The sequence below is a fragment of the Primulina tabacum genome, chromosome 5, assembly GCF_025594145.1.
Source record: "Primulina tabacum isolate GXHZ01 chromosome 5, ASM2559414v2, whole genome shotgun sequence".
Classification (NCBI taxonomy): Eukaryota; Viridiplantae; Streptophyta; class Magnoliopsida; order Lamiales; family Gesneriaceae; genus Primulina; species Primulina tabacum.
The window spans coordinates 8,793,444-8,816,815 of NC_134554.1; the positions used below are offsets into that span (position 1 = coordinate 8,793,444).

At 33.1% G+C, this 23,372-nt stretch overlaps 1 protein-coding gene across 1 annotated transcript; it reads right to left on the bottom strand.

Annotated features, from left to right (window-relative positions):
* Window positions 1-11,263: 11,263 nt before the first annotated feature.
* Window positions 11,264-15,262, bottom strand: LOC142546222 (uncharacterized). The gene is made up of 9 exons (XM_075653823.1): window positions 15,107-15,262; window positions 14,869-15,002; window positions 13,911-14,020; window positions 13,010-13,205; window positions 12,816-12,908; window positions 12,363-12,422; window positions 12,164-12,238; window positions 11,752-11,832; window positions 11,264-11,666 (listed from the first exon to the last, which is right to left on the bottom strand). Exons 1-9 carry the CDS (start codon window positions 15,183-15,185, stop codon window positions 11,319-11,321), a joined length of 1,176 nt encoding a protein of 391 aa, XP_075509938.1. The 5' UTR covers window positions 15,186-15,262; the 3' UTR covers window positions 11,264-11,318.
* Window positions 15,263-23,372: the final 8,110 nt, after the last annotated feature.

Sequence of the window (23,372 nt, forward strand, 5' to 3'; positions counted from 1 at the left end):
GCGGATTGGTCCCCGTTCATAATTTAACGCTTTCCAATCCTAACTTCAAACCCGTTCATAATTTAACGGGGTGGAGAGGTCCTCGGCCACGTTCACCGACTTCCAAACCCATTTACTTTTGGTCACAAGACATTTAGCATACCTCAAAAACATCAAATATTTTCTTTGCACGTCATACATACTTACTTAGCGCTGAGGGATTCGTTGGATGTCAATCGTGTCGTTGCTGCAACATACTAACATGAATTCATAAGCTTAACGTGTACAACTTAAACGTAAAAGTCATGCTTAATCTCAAGCTAAATAATTTCTTAGAACATTCTATAATTTCTCACCACTTGACCTTGTAAAACATTAATGTTAAATCATACCATAACACCTCAAACCAAACCTTAAGTGATAAAATATTTATCCCAAAAACTGAAGCTACACGGACCCCGTACCCAGGTCAGGCCCCGGGTCTGTGTAGGTACTGCCTCATATGTGTCATGTAAAAGAAGGAGCACGGACCCCGTCCCTAGGTCCGTGTACGGGTCCGTGTCTGTGCGTTTAAATATGTGTCGAAGAAATGAGAAGGCACGAACCCCGTGCTAACCTCCGTCTCCGGGTCCGTGTCCGTCTGCCCAACGAATTATTTGATGAAAATTTTATGACATGTCTATTCTCCCAATTAACACATAATGCTTCAAGATTCCACACTATGAGACCATTCTAGGACACCATAACAATGAACTAAACTTTTATAATCACCCTACAATTTATACGACCCAAAAATACTGTCATTTATATTAAAGTTTATTTCTTACGACTTCTTAATAATTCAAGCTTTTAACGACATGAATCGAAACCTCAAAAATACTCTAAACATCATTACTAAATTTCTTATATGCAGCAACGATCACCCATCGATCTCCAACAAAGCCTGCAACATAAAAACTTCAAGAACACATTAAAATTCATAACTTTCTTGAAACACGATTTGAGCAGTCATACGAAAAACATCATAACTCACTCGTTTTTAATCCAAATAACTCGAATTTTATATCAAATCGAACGTATCAAAATGATCTACGTTTTTGTAGTTGAAAGTTTTCTCAAAATATGTACCGAAAAATTGCAGTTTTCGAAATAACATCAAAACAGAAATTTTCGGATCTAATTTGAGCAGTCATACTAAAAACACCATAACTCACTCGTTTTTAATCCAAATAACTCGAATTTTATATCCAATCGAACGTATCGAAAAGATCTACGTTTTTGTTGTTGAAAGTTTTCTCAAAATATGTACAGAAAAATCTCAGTTTTCGAAAGACCATCATAACACGAAATTTCAACTCCAAAAATACTTTCAAATACATTCGGTAGATTTTTCTGCTCAAACTTCTACATCATACATACATTTTTATGCTTAAAAACAACTTAATACATAATATGACATGATCGATGCAGCAAGAACAGATTATATGTGCCTTTTGATATTTAAAAATACCGTAACGACGATACCGAAGCGGAGACGATACGGAAGACGATCCGGGACTAACTTTGCTCGAATTTTTCTTGAATAACCTCAACCAAAAGATGCTGGAATATTTCAAAGGAAAAAAAAGATGGACGTGCTCTTGGAAAGACAATTTGATAAAGAAAAGTGGAGAGGAACCAAAAATAATAATGGAGAGAAGAGTTTTTAAAATCTTTCTTTTCTCCTTAGTCAAATAGGTTGAATAACATGTGTTTTGTTTTGTGTGTATATGTAATATACGTGTATATGTATGTGTAAAGGTGTGAGTGTGTGTGTGAGTCAATTTGTGTGTGCTTGCATGTTTAAATAAATCATTTAGTAAATGATCATTTTAAGGATTTTAAATTAATATAATAAAAATACTAATTAATCAATTAGTATACTAAATAAAAATGATGATTCTCCACTAAAAATAATACATCCTTAAATTAATAAACTTTAAAAGTTTAAAATTCTAAAATAACTTGATATTCAAATTAGGCTTTAAACTTCATAAATTATTTAAAAATGCATCAAGCCTAACCTAAAATAAAATACCACAATAATATTTACTAAAATCGTCCCGGTCTCCTTTCCTTGATCCCGCCTCGAATAAACATCTGAACATAAACTCAAGAAAACATTTTAACGTACATTAAATAAACATAAATAATTAAAATAATAAATTTCATAAATTAAATGAAAGTATGCATTAAAATCATAAAATACATAAGGAATTTAATAACTTGCACGCACGTGGTTCATATGGACTTAAAATTTTCGGGACTTCACAATCTATCCCCCTTAATTTGAATTTCGTCCCCGAAATTCGCTAATCCTCAATAATCCAAAAGTTTAGATTCTTAATTCTAGTATTCTAAAAATCCACGCTACCGCTGCGCTACTCTGATAAATATTTAAGTCTTATGTTGTCTTACGTCTCTTCAATCCTAATTAAATTTCCTACCAAAAACCTCGTTTGCGATTCACAACTTAAAATGACTTATGGAGACTTACTTTTACTTTACTATGATCTTGACTTCTAACTTTTCTCGCTGTTCCCAGTATTAGAAATGAAGGTTCAAGCTTATCGTATTTTACTTTTCTTATACTATACTCGTAATGTTCATCGAACTAATACATTAGCATCAATGCAGTTTAGCCTAAGAAATCTTAGCACCAAAATTTTTCTGATCAACTTTTATCCACGCCAATACACTTAAAAGTTAAATCTTATCTTACCTCATAATAATATTGGCCTACAACTCTTGAATCAATTCTTTACCTTACAACACCACCGTATGTAACTTAGGTATTTACAAATACGTCCCAAATATAAAATTGTTGTCAACCTTTAATTTCGAGCAAGGAATACAACAAATATAAAAGTCTATAAGATTTTTAAACAAAATAAATTATGACATCTCATTATAATAATGAGATATGATATACATAATTATTTAAACATATTTAATATTATATACACCATATTTTTACCATAAAATTATACAAATACATACATATACCAACGGTCATAAAACGGTAACTAACGGCTAGTTTTTTTTTTTTTTCCTCTCTATAAATACCATCTCACAAATACATTCAATCACTCCAACTTTCTCTTCTCTTCTAAAAGTTATTTTTCATCAAAATTTTTTTTTTTTTCCGAAGAAAAAGAAGATGGCTTTTGCAAAGTTATTTTCAATTATTTTAGTTATTATATTTACGATTCTTGTATTTATCGGAGAATATCCTCCTCATGTTTTTTCTTTATTTTTACGATTACTTGTAATTGTTGTTTATCCATTACTTTGTATTGTAATATTCATTAATTAATAAAATGCATCGTGATTTGTCGTACCACCATGGCAAACTTTTAGATTTCTTACTAAAAAAAAAAAAAAATCTTAATATTCATTGATTGATAACTTATGTTGAACACCACTAATTCCCTTTTGTATTTATTTCACCCACAAAAATTTCCGTACTAACAAATATTTCATACATTTTAAATTCAACTTGCGCAATCCAAATAGTTTTAGATAACATAATTCCAACACACATATTTACTTATTCCCAATTTTCTTAATAACTTACAAAAAAAAAAATTTCTCAAAACCAGATGTCTACTTAAATCTTTTCATACATCTATCGAGTAACCTAACCATCGATCATAGTCAACTTTCTAGAAAATAAAATTCCAACAAAAGTATAGTCCTAGCTGTTAAGATCATTGATAAAAACTTATAACACATAAATCTTAAGTTCCCAAAAATTTTGCTAACTTATTGTCTACTCTTATAACTTAGTTAATTGAGCAACTTTTACCTCAAATCGTTATTATTCTAAATTCTTAATTTGCCGCAACATTAATTCACTAGCGCCTAACTTTCGAGCCAAATATCAATTCATCTTACAACTCCCTTGCTTACCATTTCTTATAATATTATAACCCAAATACTTCAATGTTCTAATGATCTCTTCGAGCTTAAATCCTCGAGATTTCTATCATTTAAACCATTCAATTCTCATTTACCGCTAAACTAGTTCTCCCAATTTCTTAAAATTGTAGCATAAATTCTTAATTTCCTAAAAAAAATTATCCAATTGTCCTAAATTTCAAGAATTCCACAATTACCCATAAGTTGTTGGCATTCTTAATTCCATCTTATAAGTTTCTCGTAACATAAAGTTCGACAATCTTAAGCTTATTAAACCCAAAATCAATTCCACAACATGTCTTACATTTCTATTAATATTTAAAATCCCAAGTGTTCCTCAAAAGTTTGTATTTAATCCTCAAAAATTTCGGACTTTGCAATTTGGCCCTTAAAGTTCCCAAAATTTATATTTTTGGCCCTACAACTCTTTGAAATTTGCATCTTCATACCCATAAATTTTTCGACTTAACCCCATTAACCTTAAAATTCTTGAACTAATAATTTAATCCCAAAATTTGGTAAATTCGAAAATAATCCCTTAGAATATTGCTTTGCACTTAGGTCTTTAAATTTTCAATTCGTGCAATTCAATCCTTAAATCCAACTGGAAAGACATGCATCCTAAATAAATTCTACGTCTTTATATTTCTAAAGATCGTCGTAGTCCCGAACCATTAATCCTTTAATGGAGTTCTAAAAGAATCAACTCAGCTAACAACCATGAATCATCAGAAATTTCTTATAAAATCTACAAGTCCCAAAAGCATTCATCATTATCAAGTTTAACTTATGACCCACAAGTATAACATCAGTACTATTAACCAAAAATTAATATAGACAAATCATTTTCAACTTTTCCAAACGCCCAAAAAATAAAATTCTTACTCATGTCCAAGTCCACCACACCAACATGCAAGAAATTAATTACTTTCTCATTTCATGTCATAACATGCATAAAAATTTTAAAGATCCAATCTCAATTCATAATGACAAGTCAGCCTGTACTCTGAAACGTATGTCATGTAAACATACAGGTAATAGAATTTAAAGCATACACATACTGAAATCATGACTTGATGTTCATTACTTAAAAGACTTTAAAACTTTAAAACTTACAGACTTGAGGTGTGACTTCATGAGCTTCTTGCGACTGGCAGTAGGCATAACCCTTTACAAGAACACCGCTCTGATACCAACTGAAACGTACCGTACTTTTACTACTTCAAAATTTGCGGAAAAATTAAAAATTTTCTTAAACATAAAATTCATACAGTCGTTACTTATCATTCAACATAATAATATTTAAAATCAACATCCCATACTCAAATTTTCCAACAAAGTACTTATTCCAAATTATCTTACAACCAACATAAAAACATAATATTTTAAAGTTTTCATAAAACATAAACATAGTGGTCCTCGGGTTTAGCCTTCCGCTCAGTCCAAGCCTGCCCCTTGGTCGCCACCTCCTGTCTCCTCATCAACATACTCACCTGCATCGATCAAGTCTAGTGAGTCTAAAGACTCAACACGTATAAACTGGAATAACGAGTACTACATAATAAAATCGCATGCAACTTAAAAATAGAACATACATAACTTCAAACTTGAACTTGCATAATAAACTTGAAACTTGCATAATAAATTTAAAACTTTCATAATAACCTTAAAACTTGAACATACATACTTTGAAACTTGAACTTGAATAATAGCTTGAACTTTGCATAATAACTTTGAATTTTGCATAATGACTTTGAACATACGTACATACATACTCTGACGTGCCATCATCATAAACTTTCATAAACATACTGCATACTTGAACATACTTGAACATACGTAACTTCATCATTTTCGTAGAGGATGTTTCAAAGCAAGTGACCCTTAACATAATAAATATCTGATCAGACAAACCACAGTACTGGGCTGACAGGGACGTATCCACTGCCACATACATGAGATCCCTGTTCATAATTTAACAGGCCAGTTGATCCACGTTCATAATTTAACGCTTCACAACCACGATCTAACCCGTTCATAATTTAACGGGCGGATTGGTCCCCGTTCATAATTTAACGCTTTCCAATCCTAACTTCAAACCCGTTCATAATTTAACGGGGTGGAGAGGTCCTCGGCCACGTTCACCGACTTCCAAACCCATTTACTTTTGGTCACAAGACATTTAGCATACCTCAAAAACATCAAATATTTTCTTTGCACGTCATACATACTTACTTAGCGCTGAGGGATTCGTTGGATGTCAATCGTGTCGTTGCTGCAACATACTAACATGAATTCATAAGCTTAACGTGTACAACTTAAACGTAAAAGTCATGCTTAATCTCAAGCTAAATAATTTCTTAGAACATTCTATAATTTCTCACCACTTGACCTTGTAAAACATTAATGTTAAATCATACCATAACACCTCAAACCAAACCTTAAGTGATAAAATATTTATCCCAAAAACTGAAGCTACACGGACCCCGTACCCAGGTCAGGCCCCGGGTCTGTGTAGGTACTGCCTCATATGTGTCATGTAAAAGAAGGAGCACGGACCCCGTCCCTAGGTCCGTGTACGGGTCCGTGTCTGTGCGTTTAAATATGTGTCGAAGAAATGAGAAGGCACGAACCCCGTGCTAACCTCCGTCTCCGGGTCCGTGTCCGTCTGCCCAACGAATTATTTGATGAAAATTTTATGACATGTCTATTCTCCCAATTAACACATAATGCTTCAAGATTCCACACTATGAGACCATTCTAGGACACCATAACAATGAACTAAACTTTTATAATCACCCTACAATTTATACGACCCAAAAATACTGTCATTTATATTAAAGTTTATTTCTTACGACTTCTTAATAATTCAAGCTTTTAACGACATGAATCGAAACCTCAAAAATACTCTAAACATCATTACTAAATTTCTTATATGCAGCAACGATCACCCATCGATCTCCAACAAAGCCTGCAACATAAAAACTTCAAGAACACATTAAAATTCATAACTTTCTTGAAACACGATTTGAGCAGTCATACGAAAAACATCATAACTCACTCGTTTTTAATCCAAATAACTTGAATTTTATATCAAATCGAACGTATCAAAATGATCTACGTTTTTGTAGTTGAAAGTTTTCTCAAAATATGTACCGAAAAATTGCAGTTTTCGAAATAACATCAAAACAGAAATTTTCGGATCTAATTTGAGCAGTCATACTAAAAACACCATAACTCACTCGTTTTTAATCCAAATAACTCGAATTTTATATCCAATCGAACGTATCGAAAAGATCTACGTTTTTGTTGTTGAAAGTTTTCTCAAAATATGTACAGAAAAATCTCAGTTTTCGAAAGACCATCATAACACGAAATTTCAACTCCAAAAATACTTTCAAATACATTCGGTAGATTTTTCTGCTCAAACTTCTACATCATACATACATTTTTATGCTTAAAAACAACTTAATACATAATATGACATGATCGATGCAGCAAGAACAGATTATATGTGCCTTTTGATATTTAAAAATACCGTAACGACGATACCGAAGCGGAGACGATACGGAAGACGATCCGGGACTAACTTTGCTCGAATTTTTCTTGAATAACCTCAACCAAAAGATGCTGGAATATTTCAAAGGAAAAAAAGATGGACGTGCTCTTGGAAAGACAATTTGATAAAGAAAAGTGGAGAGGAACCAAAAATAATAATGGAGAGAAGAGTTTTTAAAATCTTTCTTTTCTCCTTAGTCAAATAGGTTGAATAACATGTGTTTTGTTTTGTGTGTATATGTAATATACGTGTATATGTATGTGTAAAGGTGTGAGTGTGTGTGTGAGTCAATTTGTGTGTGCTTGCATGTTTAAATAAATCATTTAGTAAATGATCATTTTAAGGATTTTAAATTAATATAATAAAAATACTAATTAATCAATTAGTATACTAAATAAAAATGATGATTCTCCACTAAAAATAATACATCCTTAAATTAATAAACTTTAAAAGTTTAAAATTCTAAAATAACTTGATATTCAAATTAGGCTTTAAACTTCATAAATTATTTAAAAATGCATCAAGCCTAACCTAAAATAAAATACCACAATAATATTTACTAAAATCGTCCCGGTCTCCTTTCCTTGATCCCGCCTCGAATAAACATCTGAACATAAACTCAAGAAAACATTTTAACGTACATTAAATAAACATAAATAATTAAAATAATAAATTTCATAAATTAAATGAAAGTATGCATTAAAATCATAAAATACATAAGGAATTTAATAACTTGCACGCACGTGGTTCATATGGACTTAAAATTTTCGGGACTTCACACATAAATTTCAACCCAACATAGAAAGGATACTTCTTGTGATGTCTGATGCAAAAAAAAAAAATTGTAATAAGGTGATTTTTAAAGATATTTAGTTATACTAGATGAGCTGTACTACTACCTCGTGTATATAGATGGAACACCTGTACATGTAAACGGAATTTTGAGATCGATGTACAGAAGTTTTCTCTTCGTTATCGTGTTCATGATTTTTTCCCATTGATACAACATGGTATATGTAGAAGAATTCAGATGCACAATTTGATTCTGCGATTCAATTCACATGTAAACAAATTCTGATTTTTCTCAATCCGCCATGATTCAAAAAACCCCACTAGTTAGATTTCACAAATCTCCTACCGGCGATCAATGAAGTCCAGTTTTTCTGCATCATTTAGATAGTCTTGGCCTCGTTCTTGTATAGACGGTAATCATGTTTTAACTCCGGAATGAGATTTCTTACCTCAAGAAAGAGTAACATCTGGGAAGATTGAAAAATTTGGGGTGATGATCAAAACGGAAATCAAATCGCCTAAATATTTTACTCATGGGGTTGAAGTGAAAGAAACGTATTGGGTTTTCAATTAATCTGTAATCTCTCATTTTTTTATAAAATATTTTATTCATACAATGAAAAAATAATATAAATCGACATATATACACATATACATGTAATTTTTCGTGGTAATTGTTATTCCTATTCCAAGGTAGTGTATCCATCCAAATTTTTGTGTTGAACCAAAGACAATTTTTGACATTTTATAGTTGTACTTTAGGCTTTAATGTTTATATTTTAATGAATTTCATTGAGTTGTTAAAATACTATTAAAAATTTTAATACATATACACTTTTATAGAGTGTTTAAAAATCAATGTTGAATATCACTTGACTTTTTAAAACTCTGTGAAGGTCTATTTTGAATATCATTAAATTTCTGTAGAGTATGCAAAAATCTTGATTTAACATCTCTACAATTTTAAATCAATAAAAATTTTAAATCTCCTACATTGAATACACTCTTCTTAAAAAGAAGATGAATTGTATATATATGGAAAAGGTAACAAGAAAAATTAAGAGTTATTGATTCTAGATTTTTAATGACTTTTATTGAGTTAAAAGTCTAGAGGTATTCAATCTAAACGTTTATATACTCTATAAAAAAGTTTAGTGGTATTCAATATAAACTTTTGTAGAATTTTAAAAAGTCATGTGACATTCAAAAATCACAATAATAAATTACAAAATTCATAAAGTTCTATGAAAAAGTTCACAAATATCAATAAAAGACTAAAATTCATGTAAAATAAATTTATAAGATTATGTGAAAATTTTTAGAAATCTGTGATATTATGCAAAAATCAATAAAATTTATCAACTCGGCAAAAAATGTTATTTAAAAAAAGTCAATAAATTTATGTAACGAATATACTCCCCTTAGATTTTTAAGGCTCAAACTATTCTTGCATTCAATTGATACAAAATGAGAGTTTACATACCTCTATTTATAGCAGTTACACTTCCTTAACAAATGGTTAATATTATGCCAACACATATTCAATCTACTGAATATTAAAGTCTCTGTAGAATTCTCTTATGCTACTAATTATTACAATGAAATTCCCCAAAAATGATTCTAGAATGTTATCGTAGATCATGGGTTTTGCTGTTTAATTCAAATTATTTCTTAAAGTACTGTTTGATTCGTGGTATGAGATAAATAATATGAAAATAAATAATATTTTTTAATAATAAAATATATAAAAATGATAGTTAGTATAATGTTTGATTAAATTTGAGATAATGTGATATTATTGTTTTGTTTTTTTGAAAATATTAATAAAATATTATTATAATATTATAATTTTAATTCAATGATTTGATTGATGTGAGATAAATGATTGGTAGATGAATAAATAATATACTGCGTCAAACATGAGATTAGATTAGATAAAAATGTGGATAAAAATATAGATAAATAATATAGCGAACCAAACGATATCTTACTTGTTTAACCCAATTATAGTGGACAAAAAACAAGTTGGAGAATCGTCTACAAGAAATCGTCATCGTCAACTAGGGATGGTAGACCGTATCGTATCGTATCGTACCGAAAATTATATATCGTACCTAAAATTACAGTATAAAAGAATTCATATCGATGTCGTATCAAAATTTTCGGTATACCGATTCGGTACATATAACTAGCATACCGAAAATTTCGGTACGATATCGATATATACCGTTTTATACCTAATAAAGGTGGTATTGTGGAAATAAAATTTTTATGATATATTTTATCGATCAAAATTAATTATTATAAAGATTAGACGAGTTTTACTAAGAAGAATGACAAATTAGAAACCAAAACGAATTATTAATATATTTTGTCGGAATATTTAAATTGATACAAAATGCTATATGCAATTAGAATAATGTCTTTCAAATTATACAAACAAAACCTTTTAAAAATTCTACGTTCAAACTATTCATGTATCGTATCCATCCAACTTTAAAACATGAACTAACAATATTAATATAAGTAATGAACACTTAAAAACATGAACTAACATTAATAGATAAAAAAACGAAATCACAGTGTTCTGTGGATAAGGAAGGGCCTAAGGTCAAGATGCTTAGATCAATGTCCGAAGTCTGAGCACGGACAAGATGCTTAGATCAATTTCCAAAGTAGACTTTGCATCTCTCGCACGGACAGAAATATGTGAGAAAAAATCAATTGAAGCGAGTGTACCATATAATCTATTTAGTAGGCTGTGAGAAATAAATTACTAATATAGAATTATATTGTAATAAAAATGAACTTATCAATTATACGGTATGATCGGTTTGACCAAGCTACTTAGCTACTCCGGAGGCCGATGCAACTTGATTCACTTGCACCCCCTACTAAACATCTCAATCTGATCTATATGTGATTCCAGTCAAAGAAAAAAGCAAGTTCTCAAACCAAGAAGATAAACCATGATTCAAGGAAAAAATGGGTAAAGAATCTTAAATAAGGTACCATACACAAATGTGAATCACGAAATATTTCTATCGACATTCTGCATACCACATCCAAGGGAAACTTTTTCGACAAGAACATTTCCTATGGAATCGATTCTATATGAAACATCCAGTCCTTCCAAAACCAGATGATAAATAACATCATGAAATGAAAGGGACTGTGGCTCATTTCCATGTTCAAAATCTTCCTCTCTCACACAACTTCTCACCACTGTGTCATCGTCTTCTCCACTGCAATCATCTGTTTTGCGCAGAGCATTATGAGGATGGCTTCGTTGAGCTACTGATCGTATATCCCACGAGAGCACTTGCTTTATCAAGCTTAGAAATTCATCTGGAGAGAAGTAAAGTGACTTCTTTTCCTGGATTAGTAAAAAAAATACACGAAGTCCCTACTGTCAAAGCATGTCTTATAAACAAAATTTAAACTGAGTTATACAGTCTTACCACCATTGCCCAACAATCCACAAGACTGGATGAGAAGTCCTCAGAGAAGCTAATAGAAGCTACAGCTAGTATATCATCCATCTGTTCAAGGAAATTGTTTCAACTTTCTAGGAAAAGTATACTATAATTAAGTAGGAATGAGAGTAAAAATGATGATACATTATATTCATACTTTCCGAGTAAGCTATCTATTCAAAGCCGAAACCTAACCAGAAGAATGCTAAGTTCTGAAAAGATAATTATGCACATCCAAGAATAGATGCTACTTTACCTTGTGCATAAGGTCAAAAATTCAAATAGATGAACAAAGGTAATTCAAACCTTAACCTCAAAACCTCCTTATTAATGACACGATTACGATGTTAGAAAGCAACAATTTCTCTAGAGATAGTAAATTTGGAGAAAGTAATACCTTTACCCAGTCAGGAACTGTTGCACCTTGGATGCTGTCACAGTATGGCAGATAAGGTTTAATGTCAAGAATTGGCTGCAACCAGATTTCAAGTGCTAGGAAGAGTTAAAAAACCCAACGCAGATTGCATTTAGCTGAGTAAACAGGTGAGAAGCAAAAGAGACGTTCATTTCACTGCCAATAGACAACAAAGACTTACTGTTCCATCAACCAGATCCACACCAGAGAGCAACATCGTAGGTCCATGTACCGCCTCCACCTAAAAGACAAAAACTATTTCATGCATGACCTTGACAAGAAAAACCACATGCTTGTTTTTCAAAAAGCCCTTCATCCATTTGAGGCTAGCTTGTCATTGTCTAGTAATGAATATGGTTGTCCAAGCCCCTATCCACATTAACCACTTTCAATTTCAAATCAGGCAATTTAGTCTAGGAGAAAATTCGAGTTCATGTGCATAGGTTTACCAAGCCCATTAACTTGATGCATTTGTCAAAATATGAATCATTCATGATTATTCCTCCAGAACTTTCATTTATTTTCTTGGAGTCGCCTATGTAAAATATTCCATGAGATTTACACAGGGGAGGTTTTGGGAATATGAGATAATACTAAAGTGATGTTGTTTGGCTTCTGAATAACTCAATTATACCTTTGCCACAGTTAATCCAATTGGGCAGGGACGATGAGGAGATCTCGTGGCAAAAACACCAATTTTTTCACCTTTGAGTCTGGGTACCCTTACCTATTATCAATACAATCTCTTAATGTTTCTTACAAAAATACAATCTCTTAATGAAGTCATAAAAATTTAAGAAACTTTTGGGAGCGAATGAGAGCACAAACCTTTGCCTTAAATTTTGATTGTGATGGCTTCTTCCATAACTTATCTAGATTTGTGTTTAGATGAAACACGTAGATTAACCAACAGTGTGAATACCCTTCAAGACCCTCGAGAGATGCTTGGGGAACCCGGGTCAAATCAAATATCAAAGATGCTCTAGCAAGAGGTACAAGTAAAGGCTGTCTTGGAGTCCCATTCCTGGTCAAATCAGGGAATATTCACACACACAAACACATTAATACCCTTCATTGTTTGTACACAAATGAGAAAAGTGCAATTTATTTATCAAAAGAATAAAGACAAGTCAAGCAAGACGTTAATGTTAATGATACTCGAAAGATTGACTCCACTGCAGATACAAACAAATATGAGAAACAAAATTTTCATAACAATTTCAAGAAGCATCATTCAAGTTGAGAAAGCTAATCTAATACACAAAGCATGAGAGCTAATATCACTAACTTTTCATTCAGAAGTCCAAGAGACAATAAGCAAACAGTATAAAAGAACAACAAACTTCAGCTTCATTAACATAAGCCCTTGCTAAAGTCAAGCAAACAGTGTAAAAGAACAACAAACTTCAGCTTCATTAACACAAGCCCTTGTTAAAGTCAATAGATCCCTGAAACTCTTTTACACACTGTAAACAATGAAATTCATCCTCCAAAATGAAATATGAAGGAGTCCCTAATTTTATCCACTGCACAATCGAAGAACTACAAAGATGTTTTTAATTGGTATGAGCCTAGTTCGTCGGACTAGCTCGTCACACTTTATATCCAAAAAATGAGACTTTCCCTTATAGTAGGATCAAGATCTCGTAATCGGTCAAAATCAAATAGGAACATAACATTTCAATTCATAAGAATGATAATTCTAGAGTACACAGTTTTCCCACATTACCGTGTGGAGAAGCATGACTTGACTACCCCAATTTGTGCCATGGGGTATGCCTTCAATAACTTTGATTCAGCTTCGCCACAGTGAGGCTGGTTCAAGGCTTCTCTCAAAGCCTAGAACAAGACATGTAATTCGAAAATTATGAAAGCAGCATGGAATATAGAGGATTGTGATAGAAATTTCATGGAAAAGGCATCTTAATTCTCCATATTTAACATTGTTAACCAAGAAGGCAGACAAAGACTGCATGGTGATTTGACAAGGTGCTCAAAATGGCCATGAGAAACCATTCCTACCCAAGTTAGGTTTTTTACGTCTACACCAACTAGACGACGGGGAAGAAGGAAGGAACAAGGGGGTGCAATCATCTCGTTGGGGAGGTTATGGAAAGAAATGGGACGTATCAAGAGCCGGGATTGCACATGGTATTGTGGCCGTTTTCAGTTTAGGTTGGTTGCACTAGGAGTTATTTTTTTAAAGATGGTGAGTGGATATTCAGAATTACATATATAAAAATAAAACTGGAATACTTCTACACGATCTCACCTCGAGGACAAGTTGTGTTTGGGATGGGAATAGAAAGAAAGATACTAACGACAAGGTCCTATTTAGAACTATTTCAGATATGCAGATAAAATAGAAGATTCTCAAACTCTCTATAACATCCATTATCTCTTATTTCTTCTTTTGTGGAGCTGCCAAGTTCAAACTGGGAAATTGATGGATACAATCACGTCAGCAACCCATCAAACGTGTTATGAAACAAATTTTTCTTGATCATTAACTCAAAACCACTTACTATTAAAAAAAATCACCACCTAAATAACCAAATTATCGAAAAACAGAAAGAACATCGTTCAATTTCAATGCAACAGGTTTTCTTTGCTGCCTCACCTCCTAAAAGTTCTTAATTAACGCCGAAAAATCCAAAAAATAAAGGGGGAAAGAACAATAAAAGTACCCGTTGAGCTCTGATACGACCTTGTCTCTCAGCAGAACAATTCTCCACGGCAGCCTTCAACGCGGCTTCAAGCTCTTGAATTCTACCCGCGTACCCATTTGAATTCGATTTCGATTTTCTGCTCCACCAATAAACTGAAACAAGACATGATGCACATATTTATGTACATTGGAGAGTAATAATGGAGAACAAAATGAAACAATAAATCCAAAAAACTTGCAAGGGAGGGGGAACTTACAAGAAATGGCAGCAGAGGAAGAAGCCAATGCCAATGTGATGAAGAGAGTCGGCCACAGTGAGTTTATGTCAGCCCTCATGAGAGTGTTCTTCAGTACGGATACCGTCCGTAGGTTATGTTGTGTATAGATATATGGTATGTAAATTTTTGGAGACCGTAAGGAATCTGATCAGGAAATAGATATATTTGAGTTTGAACTACATTCAAAACTCGACAATTTTCGATTTTTTGTTTGAGTTCGATTCAAATCGGATCTGGGTTCGAGTTGTCGGCAAAATATTTAGTCGACTGCACATTTAGACGGAATAATTGAATTTCAAATCATATATTCAAACAATGAAATTGCTCTTGCGTTCAGATGAATAGATACAATTTGTTTATAATTCAAATCATTCTTTATTCGAGTTTTCTCTCATTTTATAGTATTTGAGTGCTTAGTTCTATAATATTGGTTTGTGAGGTGTTTTGTTATCCTGTATTAAGAAAATATGTGTTATCTTTGAAACACAGTAAGTGATTGTACATCGTAAGATATTATAGTGGAATTCTTTTCATCTTACCCATGGTTTTTACCCTAATAATTTTTAGGGATTTTTCACGTAAATATCGGTGTCCGGTTTATTCTTTATTTTCATATTATTGTCTCAAATTTCTGCAAGTGGGACCAGCACGAGTTTGGTTGCGAAAATATTTTCGAACTATTGCTTTAAAATAAATACTCAAAATAATCGAAATTAATATATTTATATTATATTAATAAAATATCAGAAGTTGTAGATTATCGAACAATATAATTTGGTTAAAAGATGTTAGAAAATGATCGAGTTCTACTCGAATTTGATAAATCTTAATATAAATCAAATATTTTTCGAGCTCGATTCGTTTATAACATTTGGACGTGTACATGCTTTTTTTTCCAATTTTTTTTTCGTTTTTGTCAATCTATATATTTAGTTCGTGTAGTAGAGATAATACGATGATTTTATAAAATATAAAAAAGAATATGGGTAATTTTATAAGTACCAATTTGGTCAGCTTGGCTCCTCGCCCTTAACATAGAATAGAGAAGAGATGGCAATATAATTTGGTCGAAGATTTGAAGTGTACAAGTTTATTTAATTATACACACATAAATATATAATTTGTACATGTATAATGAATCTTGGTTTATTTTGATTTTTAATTAAAATAGTCTAAATTTTGAGGTTGGTATAATAGTTTTTTTCATAATTCCAAACATGATGACAATAAGTCAGCAGTATCCACAAAATGTTAATCATCTAACAAGCAAGCAATAATAATAATAATAATAATAATAATAATAGTAATAATAATAAACACAAAAATTTGCGAGACAATTTTTATTTGAATCACTCGTTAAAAGTATTAATTTTTTTGTCAAAAATATTATTTTTTATTATAAATATGTACATGGTTCACGGACCCGTCTCACGAATAAAGACTATGTGAGACAGTCTCACAAAAGACTTACTTATAAAAGGGCGAAAAATAAATAAATATTTTTTTGTTAAAATATATTCAGATTGCGATCTAAAATTTCTCAGTTGAAAAAATCAATGAATAGACTTGGTTCATTGATTTACGTATAAAATATTTAAAAAAAAAAATCGGATAAAATGTTGTTAAAAAAATATTCAATTTGCGATTTAAGTTAGCTTATTGAAAACATCAATAATTATAGTTGATTAATTTACATCAATTTTTTACTATAAAACTTATAGGCTTGTAATACTATCAAATATACCAGTTAGCAGTAAGTAAGTTAGTAAGCAATTAGCAATTAGTTAGAAAGCGGTTATTAGTATTAGAGCTATTAATATACAAGACAAATAGCTTTTGTATTCATTCGTTTATTTTCAATTACATTCAATATATCAAAGAACTCTCGGTTCGAGAGATTCAATAGCTTCACGTAATATGGTATCAGAGCTTCCGCATAAATCCTTCAATTTCTTTCATATCGTCCCAAATTCTTGAGCTAACGATTCGATGGCTCCCGGAAACACATCTGAAGTTCCTCGCACGCATGCTCCATCCACCATTGATGATCCCCTGAGTCCCTACTTCCTGCATCACTTGGATAATCCAGGGCTCACACTGGTATCACAATCGCTTACCGGAGACAATTACCCGTCCTGGAGTAGAGCAATGAAGATTGCGCTTTCAGTCAAGAACAAGTTCGGTTTCGTTGATGGAACGATCGTCAAGCCTCCTGAGGTAGATTCAAATCTTCTCAATTTCTGGACTAGAAACAATAATATTGTAATATCTTGGATTCTGAATTCGGTATCTAAAGATATTTCGGCAAGTATTCTTTTCTCGGAGTCTGCTGCACACATTTGGGAATATCTCAAAGAAAGATTTCAGCAAAGTAATGGACCAAGAATTTTTCAATTAAGGCGTGATTTAATCAATCTGCGTCAAGAACAACAATCCGTGAGTGTCTATTTCACGAAACTTAAAGCGATTTGGGAAGAATTGAATAACTTTCGTCCACTTTGTAGTTGTGGAAGATGCACTTGTGAAGGAGTTAGGAAAATGGATGCATACTCCCAGATGGATTACATCATGACTTTTCTCATGGGTCTTAATGAATCTTTTGCTCAAATTCGCAGTCAAATTTTAATACTTGATCCATTTCCTCCCATCAATCGTGTGTTCTCGCTGGTTGTTCAAGAAGAACGTCAGAGAGCAATTGGCTCACATCCTTCAGTCCATAATCATGCAGGGGACATGGCATTTGCTCTCAAAACTGATCGGCCACAACGACAGTCTCATGAACGAGGGCCCTCGAGGTTCGTTCGAGAAAGGCCATTCTGTACTAAGTGCAACATCAATGGACATACAATAGACACATGTTATAAAATCCATGGGTACCCACCAGGATTCAAGTTCAGAGGAAACACCATTAATCGGCCAAATGTGTTCAATGCAAATCAAGTGTCTGATTCACACAATTCCTCTGCTAGTACAGATGATGGTCCAAATCAGAATTTGTTTCAGAGTTTCAACACAAAGCAATTAAATCAGTTAAAGCTAATGTTTGACCAACATCTTTCTTCGGTTGATCAGAAGCACAGTCACCCCAATGAGCCAAGCAATGCTCCCACCACAGGTATATGTTTATCTACATATGCTCCTAATGATTTAGTCTCTTCATCATATTGGATTATTGATTCCGGAGCATCCCGACACATATGTTCCCATGCGTACTGGTTTAATTCACTCAAACCAGCTGGTGGTTCCATAATTACCCTACCCAATCACACAACCATTGAGGTTAAGTTTTGTGGTGATATTGAACTTGGTGAAAGTCTCATTCTTAAGGACGTTATGTTTGTACCAGATTTCAAGTTCAATCTTTTATCTGTCAGTGCACTCCTTGCTACTGCCAAATCAATGATCACCTTTTATCATGATTCATTCATCATTCAGGAAGCATTAACGACGAAGACGATTGGCAAGTGTAGGAAACTAGAAGGGCTCTATGTGCTTGATACAAATTCAATCCATCAACATTATTCTGTCAATCAAATATCAGCTGAAACGTGGCATAGCCGGCTTGGGCATCCTTCGGTTAGTGTCATGAATACACTAAAAGATCAATTACAGTGTAATATGCAAAATTTAGATAGATGTAAATCTTGCTACATTTGTCCATTAGCAAAACAAAAGAGACTTGTGTTTATATCACACCATAATATGGCTGCTTCTTCCTTTGATCTTGTGCATTGTGATATTTGGGGTCCATATAATGTTCCAACCCTACATAATCAAAGATATTTCTTAACCTTGGTGGATGACTGCACACGGTTTACATGGATATTTCTCCTTCAATACAAGTCAGATGCACTCAAGGTTGTCTCAAAGTTTTGCATTATGGTTGAAACTCAATTTCTCAAGAAAATTAAAGCATTTCGCACTGATAATGCAAAAGAGCTTAAGTTTACCGAATTATTTCTTGAAAGAGACATCATACATCAGTTTTCGTGTGTACAAACACCTCAACAAAATTCCGTAGTCGAAAGGAAGCATCAACATCTATTAAATGTTGCTCGAGCTCTATTATTTCAGTCCCATGTGGGGGTTAATCTATGGGGCGAATGTATCATGACAGCAACTTACTTAATCAATCGGGTACCATCTCCCACAAATCAAAACAAGTCTCCCTATGAACTACTATATCAGAAGTCGTTTGACTACTCATCTTTTAGAAATTTTGGTTGTTTAGCTTTTGCTTCTACTCTAGCTGCTCATCGGGACAAGCTATCACCTCGTGCTCGGGCTTGTGTTTTCTTAGGTTATCCTGTTGGTATTAAAGGGTACAAGTTACTTGATATCAAAAGTCATGAAATTTTTATTTCCCGGGATGTTATATTTCATGAAACCACATTCCCTTTTCTGTCCACTAACACAAATATCAACATTGATCCATTTGATGATGTGGTTCTGCCATTGTCTCATGATACATCAAATCTCGACACCTTGGTTCCTTCCATGGTCGAGGATCCACACTTACTTGAGTCCATCAATCATTCTTCGCCCATGGATCAAGCTACTACTCAACCAGTGTCAGTTCATCTTCGAACTTCATCCAGAAACACACAGCCTCCATCATATCTTCGTGATTATCATTGCAATCTGATGCAGTCCAGCAACCTAATGCAGTCCAGCAGTTCTCTCACCTCTGAAGCTGTATATCCCTTGAGCTCTTGCCTTTCTTATGAATCTTTGTCTCATTCTTATCGCAATCTTGTCCTCAATGTGTCTTCACAATTTGAACCACAATTCTTTCATCAAGCTGTCGGTTTTCCTCAGTGGCGAGCAGCCATGCGTGATGAACTAGAAGCTATGGAGTCTAATCACACATGGTCAGTTGTCCCATTACCACATGGCAAACATTCCATCGGTTGTCGATGGGTTTTTAAGATTAAATACACATCTAATGGGTTGATTGACAGACACAAGGCTCGCCTTGTAGCCAAAGGATATACACAACAGGAAGGTATTGACTTCTTTGAAACTTTTTCCCCTGTGGCAAAGCTAGCAACCGTCAAAGTGTTGTTAGCACTAGCTGCAAGTCAGAGTTCAAAACTTGCCCAATTGGATGTGAACAACGCATTTCTCAATGGTGATTTGTTGGAGGAAGTCTACATGGATTTGCCACTTGGCTACAATACACAAGTTTCACACACCGATTCATCCCAAAAACTTGTATGTAAGCTTCACAAATCAATTTACGGCCTTCGTCAAGCTTCTAGGCAGTGGTACTATAAGTTTTCTACGGCGCTGCTTCAATCTGGATTCACACAATCTCAATCTGATCACACTCTGTTCACCAAAGGCACAGGCCACTCTTTTGTGGCACTTCTTGTATACGTAGATGACATCATAATTACAGGTCCATCCTCAAGTATCATTCACTCATTAAAGGTGCTTCTCCAAGAACATTTTAAACTCAAGGATTTGGGTTCGTTAAAGTACTTTCTTGGTCTTGAAATCGCCCGGTCACAGCACGGCATTTGTCTATCACAACGACATTATGCCTTAAAGCTATTAGAGGACACATGATTTTTGGCCAGTAAGCCAGTTTCCACACCAATGGAACCACGACTTCGGCTAAACAATACTGATGGTGAGCTACTAGAGGATATTTCACAATACCGTAGGCTCATTGGACGGCTTCTCTATCTCACACTATCACGGCCAGACATTACATTTGCGGTTCACAAGCTTAGTCAATATGTTGCTAAGCCTCGCACGACTCATTTACATGCTGTGCATCACATTTTGCGCTACCTAAAATCAGCCCCTGGTCAAGGCATTTTCTTCCCAACTTCATCTTCCACTCAGCTGAGAGCCTTCTCTGACGCTGATTGGGCCGCCTGTCCTGACACGAGGAAGTCAGTCACAGGATTTTGTATCTTTCTTGGTGATGCTTTAATCTCCTGGAAGGCAAAGAAGCAAGCCATCGTTTCCAGGTCTTCTACCGAAGCTGAATACAGAGCATTGGCTAGCACCACCAGTGAAATCTCGTGGCTTATTCAATTGCTTCGTGATTTCCACATTTCGCCACCGTCACCAGCAACCTTGTTCCGTGACAGTCAATCGGCAATACACATTGCCACTAATCCAGTGTTTCACGAACGAACAAAGCATATAGAAATCGATTGTCATTTTATTCGAGGAAGAATCCTAGATGGATCTATCAAGTTACTGCCAGTTAGATCGAATTCTCAACTCGCGGACATGTTCACAAAGCCATTGTCGTCTCCCACATTATCCACTTTACTCTCCAAGATGTCCATCACTAACATTTATGGCACATCTTGAGGGGGGTGTATCAAATATACCAGTTACCAGTAAGTAAGTTAGTAAGCAATTAGCAATTAGTTAGAAAGCGGTTATTAGTATTAGAGCTATTAATATACAAGACAAATAGCTTTTGTATTCATTCGTTTATTTCCAGATTACATTCAATATATCAAAGAACTCTCTGTTCGAGAGATTCAATAGTTTCACGTAATAAATACTACTATTGAGGATCTTTCCGATATATTATTTAAATTCAAACTTGGAGCTGACTCTTGGAAGAAATAAGTAGTGGAAAATAGGTTCCCCGAGTACTATACCATGTGCGCCGAACTTGAGAACGAGAAGTGTATTAATATGTACAAACGCCGGTAATTAAATTTAGAGTAGGTTTCTTGTGAGACGGTCTCACGAATCTTTATCTGTGAGACGGATCAACCCTACCGATATTCACAATAAAAAGTAATACTCTTAGCATAAAAAGTAATATTTTTTCATGAATGACCCAAATAAGATATCTGTCTCACAAAATACGACCCGTAAGACCGTTCTACACAAGTTTTTGCTTTAAATCTAAACCTCTCAAAATTAATAATTTTTCTGTATGTTGCTGAAATTTTATATAATTTAAAATTATATTTTAATCACTTAATTCGAATTTTCTTGTTCTATCATATTTTATATTCTATCGTTCAATTTTAAAAATTGATATAAAAAGATATATTATGATCTGTTTTCTATGGGATCGCATATGCCAAAATCCGCTAGCTATCAATCAAAGTTAAATATCTTAGGGTAATTAATTTTTGTAAATTGATTGATTTTTAGGTTAATTACATCTGTTACTCCTGATATTTGTCATAATAACAACAAAATTCAATTATATTTAAATATTATATATACATCTCCTCGTGAGATTTGTGAAAATTAATTACAATCAAATCTGATAACTTCTAATGTTACATACAGTCCTCCTGGTTTGTATTTTTCTTACATTAACCCCCTAAAAATGTAAGATATGTACAAACATAAGGGTGTAAAATTAAATCTAATATAAATACAAAATTGTAATTATATTTTGAAATGATTTTTTTGCACTCAATATTTATTTCCCTCGATATCAATACATTATTCCGCTTTACAAAATAAAAGAATAATTATGAAACAAAAGTACATTCAATATAAGATTTAAATTATTATTAGAAAAAATAACATAAGTGTTACATTCAAAACATAAAATAAATTAAAAGGGCATAAATTATACATTAAATTTTTATAGGGGAAATTACATTTGTTGTTATTTGCATGTTTTCCAGTTTTTTTCTTGTTGATCAATATCGGTCAATTAACTTGCATTTTTCTAAGTTTAGTCATTTTTCACTGGAGTGTTATGTGACATCAGACAAATCTCTCGTCATGTCATAACTTCGATGAAAAATGACTAAAATCCACAAAAGTGCAAATTAGAGGACTAATACCATAAACTGACCAACATCATGACCATAAATAGAAAAATACACAAGCTACATGATCAAAAATATAATTTTATCATGATTTTATAGACTCTGGACAGATTTATAAAACGAAAAGAGTAGAAAACGAGTGGAAGTAAAACTTTTTAAGTTTCGAGTTTAATGTTAATCAATATGTAATTTTTTTCGAATTAAACCAAAATATATGATGTCATATCTTACAAAAATTTCATAATGCATCAATCTAATTAATGGAATCTCTTTCCATCTTGTCATGCTTGAGGGTTACAAGTTGATTAAAAGCACAATAATTAACCAATTTGACCAATTTCATGTAACATAACTTAATAATGCATAAACACCAAGCAGCAATCCCCCATTCATGACTCCATCTTGTGTTATTCTTGTTAACAAAAGATGAGTCAAAATACCATTAATCTCTATGAAAACAGTAATGAATT